Consider the following 18,646-nt stretch of genomic DNA (forward strand, 5'->3'; position numbering starts at 1 on the left):
CTGTAAGCACAGACTATGTTTAAGCAAGGCGCTAATGGATTGGTTTCCCTAGATAATAGCATATAAATATACATAGCTAAAAATAACAAAGGGAAAAAAATGCATTTTCAATGATGCCGAGGTGACCAAAATCCGATCCCTCACCACCTTGTGCATATGTGAATAGAAATAAATCGAAGAAACAATTATAGCTTTAATAGCACAAGAGCAAAAACACAAAACAAACAAGAGGGACATAGGACGTGTCAAGTTATGTTCCGTTTTAATTTGTACTGGTCAACAATATGCCTGAACACAGTCAGAACAGACATTTTATTTACAGTCAATTCCATGTACAGTTAATTTAATCACAAACATTTAAATCCAAGGACAGTATTTACAGTACTGAGACACTTTCACCGCTGTAGAACTCTTACTAAAGAGGTTAACAATAAAATGACACTGTGTACATGTGCATCTATACTGGTGATATGGGTTTGGATAATTTTGAGATAAAACACAAACAGCTGTCTTATTTTTTAAATGCCACACTAAATTTATGATATGATAAAATGTCAGTGGTAAGGGTATTGTAATTGTAACATGATGGTCTTTCAAAGGAGGTTTTCACAAGAACGTAATGTTGATGATGAAAACATGACTGTATAAGCCATGAATTTCATTGACCAATGACTTCTGAAAACGTGCACGCGCATGCACACACGCACACGTAAATTTGAGTTTCTTCATTAAAAATCAAAACATCAGATTATGGATTTCCTGTAGTATTATTAACCTTTCAGTGTTCGTGGCAGTTGTTTTGTCCTAGTTCATATTGTGCCGGTGAGATCCACAGAACACAAAATCTTTAAAATAACCATTTAACCACATCATCATTCACATCTTCAGTTACATTAAGTCATAAAGCAAACACTTATGCACACTGTGCCACTTTTCTACAGTTAAAACTCTTGGACATCCCTTCCTCAATCTTCTCTCTAAAGCTTTCATCAAGTACACACATACTGTAACAATTGAAGAAATTTGGGTCATGAGAGGCACAAAGTTGCATCTTAAAGTGACAAATAGATTGCTTCTCTGTGAAGCAGATTTTATATATACTGTATTATACAGTATGTAGATAGGAGAACACTGGTGAGGAAAAAGTGTGAGCACACCCAGTGATGATACCGAAATTGGTGTTGAGAATTCATTTGTAACATGACGGTAATACAGTATATTGTATGAGTAAGAGTATAATGTTCAGAATATGTCATCTACTGTTGCATTAGCACCAGAATGTATGCAACAATTATGGTCTTTTAAATACAAGTACTCAGAAGTACTTTCACAACTGCGACTTTAAATATATTATAAAACTAATTTCATTGATAAGTAAACAGGTTGCTTGTTATCCGAGGTAGTGTAATGACCATTACATGTCCATGTAATGTAATGAACATAAAAACAGACTGAAATTATAGGCAGCTGCTGTTATTACCTATATTAAATCTTATTTAGCTTTTCAATATTTTGTAAAGATAAATATTAATTGAATGCTGGCTTCCTCACAGATTCCAAAAACATGTATTTTAGGATTAGGGCAGTGATTCTTAACCTGGGTTTGGTGAGTCCGTTTCAGGGGTTCGGCCAAGGTTAAGACACACATCAGACTTGCTTAGCCTATTTGTGTTGCAGGGGATTTGGTGCGCTCAGTAGTCGGCTTTTTACTGTTGTGATGGTACGTCGTGTAATTTTTTTTAAATTATTGTAATCCTTCATAGTAACTATGTCGAGCAAAAAAGAAAGTGGTCGGATGAATATGTGCAATATGAATTCACATGTGATGTTCCACAGGGTTTAATTCTGGGGCCTCTGCTGCTTTCATTGTATTTGCTGCCCCTGGGTTCTACCTTCAGAATACTGCAGTAGTTGTTTTAAAGTGCTCTATAAACAGAGTTGAGTGATTGGAGTCAGCGTCCCAACTGCATGAAGTTGAGCAATTCTCGTCAGTGTTTATTGTTTAAATACTATACTGCACTGTACTGTACTATAATGTAAAAAAAACTAATATAAATTAAAATGGGAATTTTCTGTTTTTGGAGCTTGGGAACAGATTGATTGCATTTGCATTATTTCCTATGGGAAAAATGTTAAGGAGGTTGAACACATCGCAGGAACGAATTATGTTCAAACTCTGAGGTACCAGTGTTTATTTTAATACATTTTCATGAAAACTTCTTGGGTGGTGGCCAATTTACTTGGGTGGCCCGCTCAAGTATTAACATGGTACAATTAAATACCTAGCAAATCTAAAGGGACACTTCCTTTAAAATCAGGTTTATGAATTCATGGTGAAGAGCCAGATTTGATGAAAAGGTTCCCTGTTCATTTTGTTCACCAGTAAACCCTATTCCTATGTCTTGAATTTTGAAAAAAAAAAGTACATTTTATTTTTCAATCAAGAAGAGTTCTGTGAATGCACATAGGAAACTGGTGGGGTTCAGTACATCCAACAAGGTTATGAAAAACCACTGTATTTGCAGGGTCAACCAGGCAAACATAGCCGAGGTGATCGACATGACAAAGCACCGCTCAGAAACCCTGTGATGACCAGCCAAAGGTGGCAAATCCAGATCCCAGTAAGTAAAAACCCTGCCACAGGTACCTTTGAAGCATCTGTGGCTAAAGCCAAACTGTAACAGGGTTTTTACTTCCTGAAACTGGATTTACCACTTCCGGTGATGACTAACAAAACTGGCCATTTCCTTGACAGGGCAAGGGGAACTTTGATCATGTTTGATTGAGTCCGTGGCTATGTTCTGTGCCTCCATTTTGAAGGCGGCTGACAGGAGGCCATAATCCCCAAATGGGAGTTTGCTCAACCAGACTGTCCTGAGGGAGAAGTTCCGAGGGCTGTTCAGTCCTTGTATGACGGACCGCTTTCAAAGTTTGGTCCACATTGCTGGCAGTAAACCAGATTTGTTTCTGGTGAGGGTTGGACTCTGCCAAGGCTGGTCTTTGTCACTGATTCTGCTTTATCATCTGAATCCTGATCTTCTAGACACAGCAGATGCGTTTAGGGGTTCCAGTTTAGTGGCCTCAGTATTAAGTCCCTGCTTTTTTCAGATGATGTCGTTTTATTAGGCCGCGTGGGTGGTGACTGAAAAATGTATAAATTACAGACAGAAGCAGCTGAGTTGAACTCTCCCTTTGATATACAGTAGGGTGAGAACTCTATCACCCAGGAGGCGCTCAGAGTTGAGAGCAGTCAGATGTAGTGGTTCACACAGCTGGTTAGGATGCCTCCCCAGTGAGGTATAACCAGTTACACCCCATCAAAAGGAGGAACTCCCAAGGAGACAATGTCTCTGAGCTGCCCTGGGTGAGCTGGATGAAGTGGCTGGGGAGAAGTCACGTCTGAGCTTCACTACTCAGAATGCTGCTAAAATGAATGTATGGATTGATGGACATTTAATATTTTGTGGCTCATTCATCTTCCAGGATATTATATAGGCTTTGCATATCTTATTCTTGCTCACCAAGTAGAAATTTACAAATCAACACTGATGCTTCATCAGTTGTAAATGTTGCAGACATGTTTCAATTATACTGTACCCATTAAAAAACTTAACATTAGTACAAATTCAGCTTTAAAATGATACGCTGAATATGATAACTTCCTTATATATAAATAAATAAATAAAAATCTTACACTTTAAGCATAAAGACAGCAATCCCACCCTTTCAGTTGAGCTTATTAATCACCAGAAAAGTGACACTACTTTTAAAACTCTTGGGAAAGAAAAATGTGTGTTTCCCCTTTCAATCAAATCCAAAGCTGGTGTCATCATTAACATGGTCAGTGTTGCTCACGATTTCATTTTTGTCTTTCTTCAGTTGAACACTGGCTTCACAGCTGGCGCACTTTGCACCTGCCACTCTGTTAAACCAACTGCTGGCTCGGCTGCTCAGTCCAGTAAAATGCTTGTACCGCCCTCTGGCAAAGCATCAGTGTGATTGAAGCGTCTCGCTGTCAATCACAAACCTCAGACAATCAAGTTACTTTAATTTTACTCACCCAGCAGCAATGGAAATGTGCTCTTCTTTGAAACAAAATGCCAATCAATCAAATGACAATGTTAGTCCCACACGTTGTGGTCCTTCCACTGGTCCATCAAACGATACTGTCCTGCAGCAGAGGCTCAAAATCCTCATCACTGGTGGTGGGAGGAGTTTCTTCATCACTGCCTGGGAGAGGTGTGTTAATGTGGATGCCTGCCAGTGAGGACAGCGACTCTTTGCTCGCTGGGTGGGGCTTGTCACCGAGAGGCAGCTGAGAGGATAAAGCGGCAGAGGATGGTTTCTCTGGGATGAAGAGAGCAACGAGGAAGGCGACAACCACGGTACATGCCCCCAAGAGAAAAGGGGGGCCAGGGATGAGTGTTTGCTAAAAAAAAGAGGAAAAACAATTAAAATGAGAAATATTAATCCTGTGTCTTTAATTTATATATGTGTATGTACCTCAGTGGGACTGTGAAGAGGCAGAGGGTCAAAGTCTCCCTGGATGGGGTCCATGGTGTTGAGCTCCACGTTGAAGAGGAAAAAGATAAACCCATACAGAGCTGGACCTAAACCATTACACAGACCTCGGATCCCTGTTATCATTCCCTGAGCCACTCCTGTGGGGACAGACAAACTCAAGTCAACAATTAGTTAAGCAAATAATAGACCGCTCTTAACACATTCCTACTGGCGCAATGACCTATTGTTGTGATGGAGATGACATCACAGCAGAAAAGGGGAGAAAGTCTTTTTTTGTCACCTTGTTTATCAGGATCAGCAGACTGCGACACCAGAGCTGAGACGGCAGGGAAGGTTATGGAGGACATGGCTGCAACAGCACCAGCTGCCCACATCATCCTGTTCCCAAAACACACAAACAAATGCATAATACAAAATGTGATTATGTGGTTGGGTTAGGGAACATTCTTAACAGACAGTATGAACAGTGGACATACAGTTCATGCAAAAAAAATAAAAGACAAATGAGAGATCTTACCAAGGCTCTGATCCAAAGCCATACCAGGCCAGCTGAAGAATCTGGAAGCCCAGACCCAACAGTACAGTGTTTTTATTACCCAGGGTCCTCATTAGAAGTGTGAGGACAAGAGTCTAAAGTGGAAAAACAGAGAGACGACTTTAGGTCCCGATGCATTTTGAATGAGGTTCAGAACAAGCTGCATAAAAAAAAAAATTCTGCCTGGCTGCACTACCACCACCACCACCAACAACAACAACAACAAAATAGAATATTAATGTGTTGTATGACACAAGTTGAGTTTTCTCATAATTAGGGCTACAGGTTTTTATTTTTTTTTATTTTTAAATAATCGATTAATCGGTTGATTAATTGGATTAAAAACAATTTCCATCCCTTTATTTAAAAAAAAATACATTGTTCAAAACTGGCTGTGCAGGATATGCACAAACATAATTAAATTATGATTCTGTTACTGGTTTGGTTTGTAACATATAAAAAAATTTTATTAAATGTTTTATTTTGATTCAACAGAAAGATAATCAGTCCGCTTTCATGGAGGAGTACAGAAATCAGATATTACAATTTATATTTACTATTGAGAAGATGAACTTCTTTGCATTTGGACAATTTAAAACTAAAAAAGGCATCGCAATGATTCATTTATTACAAATATAATGATCAATTGATTTGATTAATCAAATAATCTTAGCACCTCTACTCATAATTTGGTTTCTTTATCTATAGTGGTGTTCGGATCAGGGTTTTATGCTGCCCATTCAAATACCTATCATCCATGAGTGAGATCAGCCGATAATAGTCACACAGATTAGCTTCACATTTTTCAATTTTAAAGCTGCTCATTAACTTATTCACTCCCAGCCATTTTCATTGAAGAAACCCCCTTCATTCCCGGCTGTTTTACTGGTTTTTGACTGATTTTGCAAGGCCCACAGAATATTGTGTTCTATTGCTATAAAAACTACCAAAAGAAAGATTAGAGTCTCTTCTTTCATCAGGAAAAAAAATATATATTTCTATTTCCGTTTTGCAGCAATTAGCATAAGAATAAAGCTAAGTTTCATCAGTATTCACAAGACTATTTAGAACAGCGGAGAAATTAGCTTTTTTCAATGGCCCTTGTTGATCTCGTATACTCTGCTGCCACCTGCTGGCCGTGTTTCTAATAACTACCATTGCTTCAACCGTTCGCTACAGTTCAGAGACTAGATCAAAGCCTTCTGTATGCACGAGCATAAAACAAAAACTTCATGAACTGTATTGCAAATATTTTCTTGAGTGTTTTTTACCTGTGCAACAATGGACAGAATTCCTACAACTCCAATAAAAACTGCAATTGTTGTAGAGGAGAAATTGACAACCTGCGGGGATATTACAAAAGAGAATATGATTAAACATAATGATGAAATAAGGCAAACGCTTTACAACAAAAATACAGTTACTTTCCCAAAATATTTTTTTCTTTTCAAGATAACAATTGGGTTAAGTGTTACATTAAAATATCTGAGAAGGAACCTACATTCAGTCCCCTCTTTATTTAGTGCAAAACTAATTGATCAGTGTCTCTCAATACTTTTGTTCCTATCGCGTACATGCATATCGGTGCCCACGATCATCAAACAGAATTGTAACAAGTTCTACTGAGGCCATGTCATGACCCCTGAAATCCTCTTGAGGGCGTCATGTCCCTGGCTGAGTGAGACTGCCTTAATTGGGTTGATACGGAACACCTGAGTCCCACTTGACATGTGTGGAGCACATTTCACGCTGTGCTTTTCTCCTCAACGGTCTATGCATACAAGACAGCCCATCAAGCTGCAATTAGTGCACTGCCTTCATTTGGACCTGGGTTTGATTACCATTTGTTATACTTAGAAAATGTTCACACTTGACAAAGCCCAGGTATACATTTTCCACTCATCTACCAATCCAATACACAACAGACTGTATTGATGATTCACAATCATATATGTGTAAGTACTTTACTTAAACATCCTAATTTGGTTGAATTGCATACCAATTAGATTTATTTATTTGAATAAACCTTTTGTTTTATAACCATTTTTGAACAAACATTGTGTGTCTCCGTTTTTGTTGCAGCCTTTGACTGAGGTCATACCAGGCCAATTATTGTATCTTTACTGTAGACTTTTGGGTAGAACATAAGATAAATATGAGACAAGATCAACAGTTCAGCTTTTTTTCCCGACTTCACCGACCTGTTTAAGTCGACAATGGCGAACCCCATAGAGAAAAAGATCGTTAATAGCAAAACATAATTTACACGAATATAAACATATGTATTTATTGAGTTATAACATTAATTTAGTTATTCGAAAAAAAGTAACATTACGCTACCCAACGTGATTTCGATCGACTGTGTTAACCAGAACAACAAACAATTTAGCGGACTCAGCCATCTTTGTTGTTTACATTTGCTTTGAAGTCTTTAAAGTGGGATATGTCCAACAACAGCATTATCTCCGTCCTCCTTTTAAAAGTGTCAGATCCTGGTTTCTGTCCAGTCAGTAATAACGTGTGTGTGGTCTCCACCCACAGTCTATCCTGTTTAAGCGGTGTGCAGAGTCCCTGATCTGCAGCACCTGCAATCAACCAGCTGCACCTGTTTGTAATCAGCAGTGTCAGTATTTAAACTCCGCTCCAAATGAAGAATGGTGCCTGAGTATTTCCCTGTATGCTGGCCATTTCTGTTTTGTTCCTGGTGCTACAAGTTACGTTGTTCCAGTAGTACTTAAGGTTTGTTTAGTTAAATACTACTGTGATTTTTTTTAAAGTATTTAAGTTTTAAGTATTTTAAGTACCGTTACTTTTGGGATTTTCTGGGGGGTAAACAAATAGTGACGTCACACTCGAAGCAGTCGCTCAAGAAGTATCACAATAAGTTGTTTTGATGTCTCACTGTATCCAGGGGTAGAATATTCTAACTGCGGAAACAAAGCTTTGTTATGTCACCCTGGAGTGCGTGATTTGTGGACAGTTCCTAACTTGGTCGTTAAACATCCAGCCATCTTTTACTCGCTCTGCCAGCTACATTCTGTTGTGCTTACCCCTACGTTGGGAGAATAAGTCATACCTGTGACATCACAGGTAATCTCTGTTCATATTATCAGTGCTTGTATATGGATTTATAAAAGAGATGTATGTCTATTTCCATTTTTTTCCGTCTGCAATATAGGAAGCCCCTGGACCCTCAACCTAAGAGGCTGACCCTGATCATCGGTGAGCTCTTTTTAGTTACCGCATTCTTAGAGTGGCTGTACTGACAGATATTGTCATGGTTATTATATATAAATATATATTTGGCCACTGGATGTTTGGGTTTTATTTTGTTTTCATTAATCCTTTTAAAATTATTATTATTATGTGGTCTCTATAAAACATTTTTTGTTTTGTTTTTTAAATAAAAGATCCTTGATTTATATGCCATAAATTTCATGCATTTTTAAGGGGATCCATTTCAGGATCTACATTTTTGTTCATAACACACACACTTACAGAAGGGAGTGTATTTTCAAACAGCAGATATGTTAGTGGACCTATTATAGAGAAGTGGTGTGTGCGTGCGTGTCTTACCTGCCGCAGGTAGAGGAAGAAGCTGGAGTACTGTCCAGCCTCTGGTAAGTATGAGAGGAACACCGTGATACAAATGAGTAGGACTGTGGGGTCCTGACCGACCTTCCTCAGAGACTGAAAGAGAGACGGGAGAAAAAATTACAAAGGCAGAAAATAGAACAGCAAAGTAGTTAAAAAGTACAAGCCACTTGGGACGCTGAATGTTAGCAGCCTGTTTCAGCAGCTGACTTACTTTCTCTTTTTTCCCCTTTCTACTTTATTGTATCCCCCCCACCCATTTTTCATTAATACTCTTCCAAAGTGAGAGAGGCAGATGCAAAAGGTAAGTACCCGCGAAGATGTACACTTTTGATAGTTAAAATTGGCATTTGTAGTTACAGTACTTACAGCGAAGGGGTCAGCTTGTTCCCAAGATATCGGCGCTCCCCAGGTGTTGAGCCTCATCTTGTCCGGCAGAGACTCGGGCACAGCAAGCAGGATGAAACAAATGTCGACGAGGGCAATCAGTGTAGCCACCAGAACAACCAGGTTGTCTCCATACCATGCTGACAAATACGCCCCGATTGCCGGGCTGGTGACGAGGCTAGCTGCGAATGTAGCAGACACCTGGAACGAATAGAGGATAGCAAGAATGGAATGTTGAAGGAACGTTCCAAGTATCATCATAAGTATACTGTATTGCACATCAGCAAATACTTTGTTGCTTTCCATTGTTAATCCAGACCATTAGTAGTATCTCAGGTAATTTAGTTAAAACTGCTCCATAATATCTTATGTCCCAATGTGGAATGTAGAATATTGGACTACGATGAGAGTTTTCAAAATATTTTAGCGGCTATTAAAGGTCATTAGCTGCACTTTTTCATTTTAAGATTCCTTCGCTCAGTATGACTACTTCAACTATACAACAAGTTATGTATCACTCTTTATTTTCCTGTCAAAATGGCTATCCTAATGCTAATCCAATAGCCATTACATGGTGGATTTAAGGGATAACATTATTTAAAAGTAATCAATGATGAGTGCAATATAGACTACCACAAATACCATACCGAACAGTAAGCGATCAATTTTGGACACTTAATTTCATTTTATTAAGATGTATTTCTTTTTTGCTTTGAAAAAATATATACAATTTAACAATAATAATTGCTGCCCATTTAAAACTTAAGAGCACCTGGATGTTCCACAGCAAACTTTTCTGAGGACAGATGAAATCAAAATTACAGTTGTCTTGAAAGAACACACAATCTTATGTGTGGAGGGGGAAAAGGCACAGCAATGCACACCATCAACAGAACTTAAAGTTCACTATGAAGTGTGGCGTGTCATTTTTAGACCCACCACAACAGGAGATTCTGAGGGGTGAGAATTTTGTATTTGCACTCTTTTGCTCTCCCTCAACTTTCACAGTATGGGCCAAAATATTGGTCAAAATCCTGCCCAGGCCCGCCTTTGTTCTCCTTTTATTGGTTCTCCCTAACTTACCAAAGCTGCATTCAGAAATGGAAGACAATTTAAATTATTAATTTGACGGACTTGTTTCATTCATCGAGCTACTCTGTTGATACAACAGCTCTGCCTCACCCTTAGCAACTATAGTTGATGTCATACACTAAAAGTCATTGGGGAGTAGTACATATATACACATACATAATACAGTATTTTGTTAGGGACCAGGTATCGGCCCTTATTTCACACATTGGCCGATTAATGAGAAAAAAAAATCACTAGAATCATTTAAATGAAGAGTTCTTCGAATTACACATGCCAGGTTTGCAAGCAGCCAGATAACCCAGGCCATGATGTTGCGGTGACTCACCGGCTGCCATTTAAAGGAATGACAAATTGCAGCAATGAATCATTCACACTGAATGTTTTAACAAAAGTCAAGGGTTTGCTGACTTTTAATGTGCTCTCATGAAGCCTTAAAGATTATGCGCTAACAACATGAATTGCAACCTGTTTTTTTTCTGTAAATGCCACCAGTTCTTGAAAAAGTAATTCAAATACTTATTCCACTACATTTGAGGCGCATAACTCAAGAGGTTAGCATGCATTTGTTAACAAAACACACTAACTTAAAAAGGACAATGACATTCCAGTACTTACCAGACCATAAGCTGTACTCCTCTCTCTTTCATCTGTCACATCTGCAACATAGGCAAAGATGACAGAGAAGGTGACAGAGAACGCACCTGACATGGAGATCATGGCAAAGTACCACCTGTGAAAGGAGAGGAAAAAGTCAACTCAACTTTATATAAAAGTCTCTTAACGATACAGTTACAAGTTGCGTCATGGATATATTTGTGAACAAGGCCAAAAGTAATATCAATCTTCTCCTTAATCTTTTTTTTTTTTTTTTAAGCTTTTTCATCAAAGATATTACTAAAGATTTCAGAAAAGTGTTTATGACTTTTGTTGTTTTTCAGCAATTGTCATCTGACCAGTTAAGTAAAGAATAATTTATGCTCGTCACAGTGTGAGACAGACTTGAAAGTCTTCAAGGAATAGTGGCTAAAATGCAGGTACTCTTAATGGAAGCGGTGAAAAGTTTGTCATGCGCTTGTGGTTATGGAATGAGCAATGTTGCTTGTTTGATTGCTTAACACAAACTCTTAAACACGCAACACAGAGCCATAAAAAACACATCATAAATCTGATTTACAGATTTTGCATTAGAGAAATGTACTGTATATACCAGGGGTCAGCAACCTTTGCTGTCAAAGAGCCATTTTAGGCCAAATAAATGTCCAAAAATCTGTCTGGGGCCGCAAAACGTTTGAACATTGTGATGAACAAAACTGAGGGCCCAAGAGCTAATTAGAGCTGCACAAAAACAGAAACATATGCAGCATCCAATACTTTGACGTTCATTTTCTTCTACCCTTCGTCTTGTGTTTATGAATTTCCCCCCAGACTTCGTTTTCATAAGTTGAGAGACTTTTTTGCCTTTCTGTCAAATTTCTGACATTTTTGGCAATGTTATGGCTATTGTTTGACTTTTTTTTCTGACTTTTTTCAAATCTAAATTGTCTGATATTTTTGGCAATTTTCTGGACATTTTATGGTAATTTTCTTTGTTTTGGGACATTCAATGGTTACTTTTTTAACATTTCCCTTTCCGCTTTTTTAAAATACATTTTCTGACTTGGCAATTTTGAATATGGTTTATGGTAATTTGGGGGATTTCTTCTGTTGTTTTTGGACTTTTTTTTTTGAACGTTTTCTTCTCTGCTTTTTTTTTAAATTCAATTATCTGAAATTGTTTGCAATTTCATGGACATTTTATTGTAGGTTTCTGCTTTCCTGCTTTCTTTTTTGGACAGTTAATGGTCACTTTTTGGACATTTTAAAAACTCTTTTTCTCTCTCTGACAATTTAGAAATTTGGAATGAAATATTTTAAATATTTAATTATTCCTTTTTTTTAAATCCAAATCATTACTTCATTTAAAGAATATTTTATGTATATGTACATGTAAATATATGATTTTAAAAAATATTTTGTTTTCTTTTTCTTTCTTTTTTAGATTAAAGGGCAGAAGGACTAAAGAGTCACAGGTTGTAGACCCCTACTATATACTGTACAGCATACAAAATATCCAGTGCAAATTCAAACTGTAATGAACACTGTGGAAAAAACAGTAATAAATTAGTTGTTATCCACACCGTGACCTACCAGGGGCTGAGTCTCATAAGGGGGATTGGGGCGCAGGTAAAGAAGACAGTGACCAAAAGGAATGAGCGCCTCCCCCACACGTCTGACAACGCACCAATCAGAGGGGCAGACATGAACGACAAAAGACCCTTGACAGGAAGAGGAAAAGCCAGTGATTTTCATGACATTCAGAACAGATGAATTGATATTCATTGAGTGTTGAATAACAGAACACTTTTAAAACACATTTTTACCTTCACGCCTTGAATTAGTCCATTCATAAGGAACGTGTGCTGTGGAAAGGTTTCATGTAACACCTGCGCAGAAAGACAATGAAGATAAATCATATTTTTATCCGTTTCAATATACATTCACTACAATTGTATCCTATAAATAGTGTGCTACAGCCATTGGTATTTACCAATATATTGTTTTAATTACCAAATCATGCAGCCTTAAATACTCAAACAGCCATTTACTACAGAAGAGAAAACATGGGAGTCACAAAACCCTCTTGACCTCTAAAATGAAATTTGTTTTTCCGTTTCCTTGTGTACTATTTTTTTAATTAAATTATTATTTCCACATTCAACAAAAACATTTATAACTGGGGGAAAAAGACACTAGGTTGAAGCTTACTATATAATAATAAATACTTAATGTTTGAGTTTTCATCATATTTATAAAATAAATATCTGAACTTAAAACATCCGCCTGCAGCAAAATAAAAATGCAGTCTGCTCTTGTATACGTCACCATTTGATCACTTTTTGTGGAGTGGGTACCTCAGCGCACAGCGTCTGCACAACTGGGCTGCAAAATGCTTACAAAAATATACATAGATACCGCCCTAAGCAGGGTGACCATCTGCTGTAATATGTCAGCGTATCGGCCATATTGATTGTGGCCATAGTATTAGCCATAAAATCTGCAAATTATATCCAGAAAATTGTGTTAATGTTAAATCATGATCCAGTCTTAAACCCAAGATGTTTTCAAAATTGCTACACTCTGCCACATCCAGTTATGGTATGGGGTACGTTGACATATACGATTTAGCACTGAACGCGAGGTTTATGTTCAACAGTTAAACAAAAAAACAATGACATTGGTTAGGTTATTTCATAGGTACTAAAATAAACAAAAGCACAAAAAAAAAAGCTCCAACCTCATCATTTAAAATCATGTCATTAACATTTTAGCCATCAAGGTTCAAATGGCTCTCATGCTGTGACCTACTCTAAAGTGAAGAGGTGTTCCCGATAGCAGTTAATAAACTGGGCCACAGATGCTGTCACTGTGAAGTGTTGATGTGACAGATCTTTAATCATGTATTTCACCTTCCCTCAGACATAATTTTGTTACTCACCGTGAGCATTGGTGTGGTCAGCAAACCCCAGGCGAAGAACTCCAGGAAAATGACCACAACTGCATGGTACACACTGGGTCGGCCTATACCCTGTTGAAGCTAATTACACACATCATATACAGTACACATTAAAATCACTACTATAGTTCCATGAAGCATACAATACAATTCTGTCACAACAGTTGATTGTGCTCAGTTTCTGACAAGTTGTATAACTCTTTTTTGAAAACCTGTGAATCGTGCATTTGGGTCTTTTTTTTTTCAAATCACAATTTAAAGCTACTGGACGCATACTTTTTTTTTTTCGCATCGCTACTGCCGCCTGTTGATGAAAAATGGAACTGCACACCTTTTTTCGCATACACAATGAACAAATGACGTCACATCCGCAGACAGAGGGCTCGAACCGAAAGAAAAATTGCACTTAGTTTATTTTTCAAAATGGTTCAACCCTGGTGGTCATAAGACTGTATTGTGGATGGCACACAATTTTTGGGCCAACTTTATAGAAACGTAGGGCTTACAAGTTATAATCATTATTTTTTAATATTAAAAAAGGTTTTGTTTTGTAGGTGGTAAAGAAAAACGCATAATTGTTTATCAATGTTTTTTGAAGAACTATATGGTTAAAAAATAGAGACAGATAAGACAGAGGCCCAGTCTCTATATAACAAATATATTTAAGTGATAATGTTGCTGTTATTGTAAAGTATGATTATGGTATTGCTATTGCTTTATGATCAAACAAGGAAAGGGTGCTGGTTTGCCCTATTAAAATGGAATAACCTCTAAATTAGAGCAGCACTCATGAGGACCTAGTAACACAGTTTCTCATGATTAAGGAGGTGACAATGGACGTACATTTGGATTTCTTGGATAATGAGTTAGATGAGGTGTGTCAGAAGAGTTCCATGACTAGTGCCATCAAATATTTTAAAACCCTAACTTAGCTACAAACTAAATACCCTGGAACCATCTAAGCTCTTCTCAAGCCATCTCTGTCACATCTTTATACACTCCTGGATGATTTCTTCCAGGATACTCCACAGCAACATGATGTCATCACGGCCATCTTGATGTCATCTACGCCTACAAATCAGGTCCCCTTGATGACTCCCTTGAGCTTGGCAAAGAGGGGTGGGGGATCACTCAGAGCAGGTCCATTGTCATTGTGATGTATCCCCTCGTTGTCCTGCCATAACATCTTGCCTCCACTCACACGCTAACAAAAGACCACAGGATCTTTTTGTTGACTTGCAGGTTGATCATCTGGTCCACATTACAAGGAAAACTCATAGTGGTGCCAGTCCTTGAACTTTTCTGACAAACCTCATATTCTGTCCTACTCTTCAGTCCTATTAACTTTTACACCAGCAGGTAAGATTCATTTCTGGTGTGATATGTAGTCCAGTATGGTGACAGACCTCTTTCAATATGTTCAGAACATGTGTCTCTACTTCTTACACTCATTGTATTGCTCCAATTGTATTTTTTCTAATTACCTGCAAGTCTTTAACCCTATAACGCCAAACGTATCATGTTAAATACAAGACATTTTGAGTCCTCTATTTCAGGAGCAGTGTTTCCCACACCATGTCAATACTTGGGCGGGCCACCCAAATAAATTGACAACCACTCAAGAAGTTTTCCAGAAAATTTATTACAAACATATATAAAAAAATAAAAAAAAACGTGTTGCGACAGGATATACCGCATGCAATTTAGTTCGCCGTCACTCACTTGTGAATAGTGAGGCTAGAGGAGAGGTAGTAACAGGACTGAGACCCACCTCTCATAAATGTACAAATTTAAAGCATTATGACCGGATGTATCAAATATGACACAAATCAAAAGTCATATGTGGAAGTTGATTTTTAATTATTTATTTTTTTGTGCCAATAAATACTCTGTTTACAAATAATCTGAATTTTCTCTCATATATTTCATAGTTCAGGCTTTATACAGTTAAAGCCATTTTCTTTTATTAAAAAGTACAGTATGTTTTAAAGCAACAGCAGCTTCTCTTAACCTGGTGATATTAAATGATTAATTTTTTATAGATCCTTTGTACATTCGATGTCACTACTGTATATCACTGTCACTTTAATCACCCAGTGATGATTCACACATACAGAACAGTACAGTATGTTGCTATGGAAACAAATCTAAATTCATTCACATACTAAGCTTAAATAGACACTAGCAGGGGTGTGCTGAAAAAATTGATGTGAGAATATATTGCTGTGGGCCTCTTTACAATACATATATCGATACAAAGGCATCAGAATCAGTAATCGGCGTGTCTCTGAAAGCTGCTCCTTGCTGTGCAGTGCACACACATTTCAACCAGGCACGACGCTGGCGGTAAACCGAAAGCACAGTAAAATAAAAAAAAATGTTGCCATGGTCCAGCATAATAAAAATATCACTTGAGTATACATATGATTGTTTACAGAAAAATGAGTATGTTATATAAAAAATAGGGATATGTGTCGCCTTGAAGGCCATGTATTGTGATACCAATCGTATCATGACACCCGTATCACGGTATACATTGTATCGTGAGGTTGCTGGCAACACAATAGACTATACATATACGCACTTAGCAAATGCAAATGGCTAACAAATAAAGAGCTGAATACCCAGATGACTCTAATAATACCTCAATAGCCATACACAGGTTGGACAAAAACCTTGAAGATAAACGTTAGAATGTGCGATGTTAGAAATGGCCCAAGCTTTCAGCTCAGAATAAAATAATTATCTGTGAGTGTTTTTTTCTTTTTCTTTGGGTTTTTATGTTGGGAGTGCTGCGTATTGCCAACAACCTCACGATGCAATGCATATCACAATACAGGGGTCACAATACGATATGTATCCTGATATTTTATATGACTTACATACATTTTTATGAAAACAGTCATATGTATACCCAAATGATATTTTTATTATGCTGGATGGCAAAAATGCTTTCTTCATTACCGCCAGCAACCCGTGCCTGAGCAAAATGTGTGCACACTGCACAGCAAAGAGAAGCTTAAAAGACGCGCCGGGAAACATTACGAATGAAAGTGCATTATCCACTATTACATTTATCTAATATTATTGTTATTATTATTATTATTATACACATCTGTATCGATATGTGTATTTTAAAGAGACCCACAACGATATATTTCCATATAGATTTTTGGAGTATACCCCTAGAGTTAACCTGACCAGCAAGCTGAATTCTCGCGGTATTTGTTCACAAACACTACGAGAAATAAATCTTGTACCGCTCCCGCTGATACTTTTGCAACCGACCTTTTTTTTAGGCCATTACAACAATTATTTCAACTTATTTCCAACCATGAGTGTACCGTGAGAGATCATCGGATGGGCTGCAAGAAATTATAAGCGTATGATATGATGATATGGATTATATAATTTTCTTATCCAACCAGCTCCACACAAAATTATTTTATACAATCACTCAAGGGACAAGTCAAATACAAAAAGATTTATTTAGCAAGCAAGCAAGCGTTTGCTACTGTAAATGCAATGATGTGTCAGTGTTTAGAAATTCCAGTGCGGTAGGTTGAGTTCAGTGGAGATGTTAAAATGGACGCTTGAGCATGCAAAGGGTGCAGACTGTGCAGTCAGACTGCCGCTGAACGCTGTGTGTTAGAGGCAGCGCTGTTATGTAACAGATAATGGCTCCATCCTCAGCACATTACCATTACTCTGATCTCAGCCGACTGATCGATTACAACACACACAAATATGGGCTGAAATATATATATATATATATATATATATATATATATATATATATATATATATATATATATATATATATATATAATATATGGGCAAATATAAGCTTTCGTTTGTTTTTATTTTTATTTTAAATAAGTGCGCACTATGATATTATCTGATTTTATATTGTATTCAAACTCACGATCAGAAACACTAATTGAATGCTCCTTTAAGAAGCTATAGAGGACATATTTTTTTGTACACAGTGAAAAACAAATATCTCATATAACGTTCAATCGCAAATCATTCGATACACGTGAATGTTAAACGTTGATCTGCTTTAGCCCAGATAATCACATTTACAATATAACACGTGCAGAGTGACTTAAGGACATTATTAATCAGCTTGTTTTTGCAAAATTATGTAAAAATGGCGGTTCATCTACCCACCGCGGTTCCGTCCTTCATGATGATCTTCTTGACAAGAACCACTCGGCCGGTGCCCGCCGGCGGCTCCCCCGCCATCTCTTCACACCTGCCGCCGGTGACGAAGCATCCTTGCCGCGTTGATATCCGCGGTTCTCCGGGTGCTTCCAGGATGTCACCTTAACGAGAGCCCCGAAGAGGCTAGACCGAGCGAGCGGATGGATTAATAGCAGAATACAAGCAGTAATGAAACAATCTCTCCACAACGTTTCAGTACGGATAGTTATCCATCAGATCAGTCAGCACTCAGCAGTTCACTACGATGAGGATGGTGCATTCACGGACACAGACAAGTTGGACATAGGGAGCACATGACTTCCGGTTTGGTTTTCCTTTCGTTTTGGCACAAAAGCGAAAGCAATCATTAACTTTGCTGTATTTATTGATTGTAGTTGTTGTTCAGTTCACGTACCTGTGTTACTCATTGTGTAAACACATACTATGACACATTTAACCGGGTTAAACATTTAAACAAAACTGACTAATAATAGGTATTCTCTGTTTCTGTATTTTGTTCAATCAATAAACCAATTGAACTGATCAAATTGAATTCATTTTGTTTGCTAAGTTTCCAGTTTCAAAAAGATTTCGATCGTGAACCAATGTGTGTCATGCGCATTTGGCATAGAGATTCTTTTACTTTGAAATTAAACTTACATTCTGGTTGGTAGGGCAGTAACAGACGGAGACATACTGGCGGTCTTTAATCTGATCACGTGTGGTCGTGTGCCTTCTAGTGAGCAGGAAAACGT

General features: G+C 37.7%; 1 protein-coding gene across 1 annotated transcript; it reads right to left on the reverse strand.

Moving 5' to 3' along the window:
* Nucleotides 1-245: 245 nt before the first annotated feature.
* Nucleotides 246-18,175, reverse strand: slc71a2a (solute carrier family 71 member 2a). The gene is made up of 12 exons (XM_086097684.1): nucleotides 17,859-18,175; nucleotides 13,668-13,766; nucleotides 12,553-12,615; nucleotides 12,320-12,447; nucleotides 10,748-10,862; nucleotides 9,023-9,241; nucleotides 8,636-8,749; nucleotides 6,331-6,402; nucleotides 5,042-5,154; nucleotides 4,805-4,902; nucleotides 4,504-4,661; nucleotides 246-4,429 (listed from the first exon to the last, which is right to left on the reverse strand). The coding sequence occupies exons 1-12, from the start codon at nucleotides 17,931-17,933 to the stop codon at nucleotides 4,157-4,159; spliced, it is 1,527 nt and encodes a 508-aa protein (XP_085953810.1). The 5' UTR covers nucleotides 17,934-18,175; the 3' UTR covers nucleotides 246-4,156.
* Between the last annotated feature and the right edge of the window lie 471 nt (nucleotides 18,176-18,646).

The sequence above is a fragment of the Leptonotus elevatus genome, chromosome 15 (genome assembly GCF_054856555.1).
Source record: "Leptonotus elevatus isolate MCC_2025b chromosome 15, RoL_Lele_1.0, whole genome shotgun sequence".
In the NCBI taxonomy this organism is placed as follows: domain Eukaryota; kingdom Metazoa; phylum Chordata; class Actinopteri; order Syngnathiformes; family Syngnathidae; genus Leptonotus; species Leptonotus elevatus.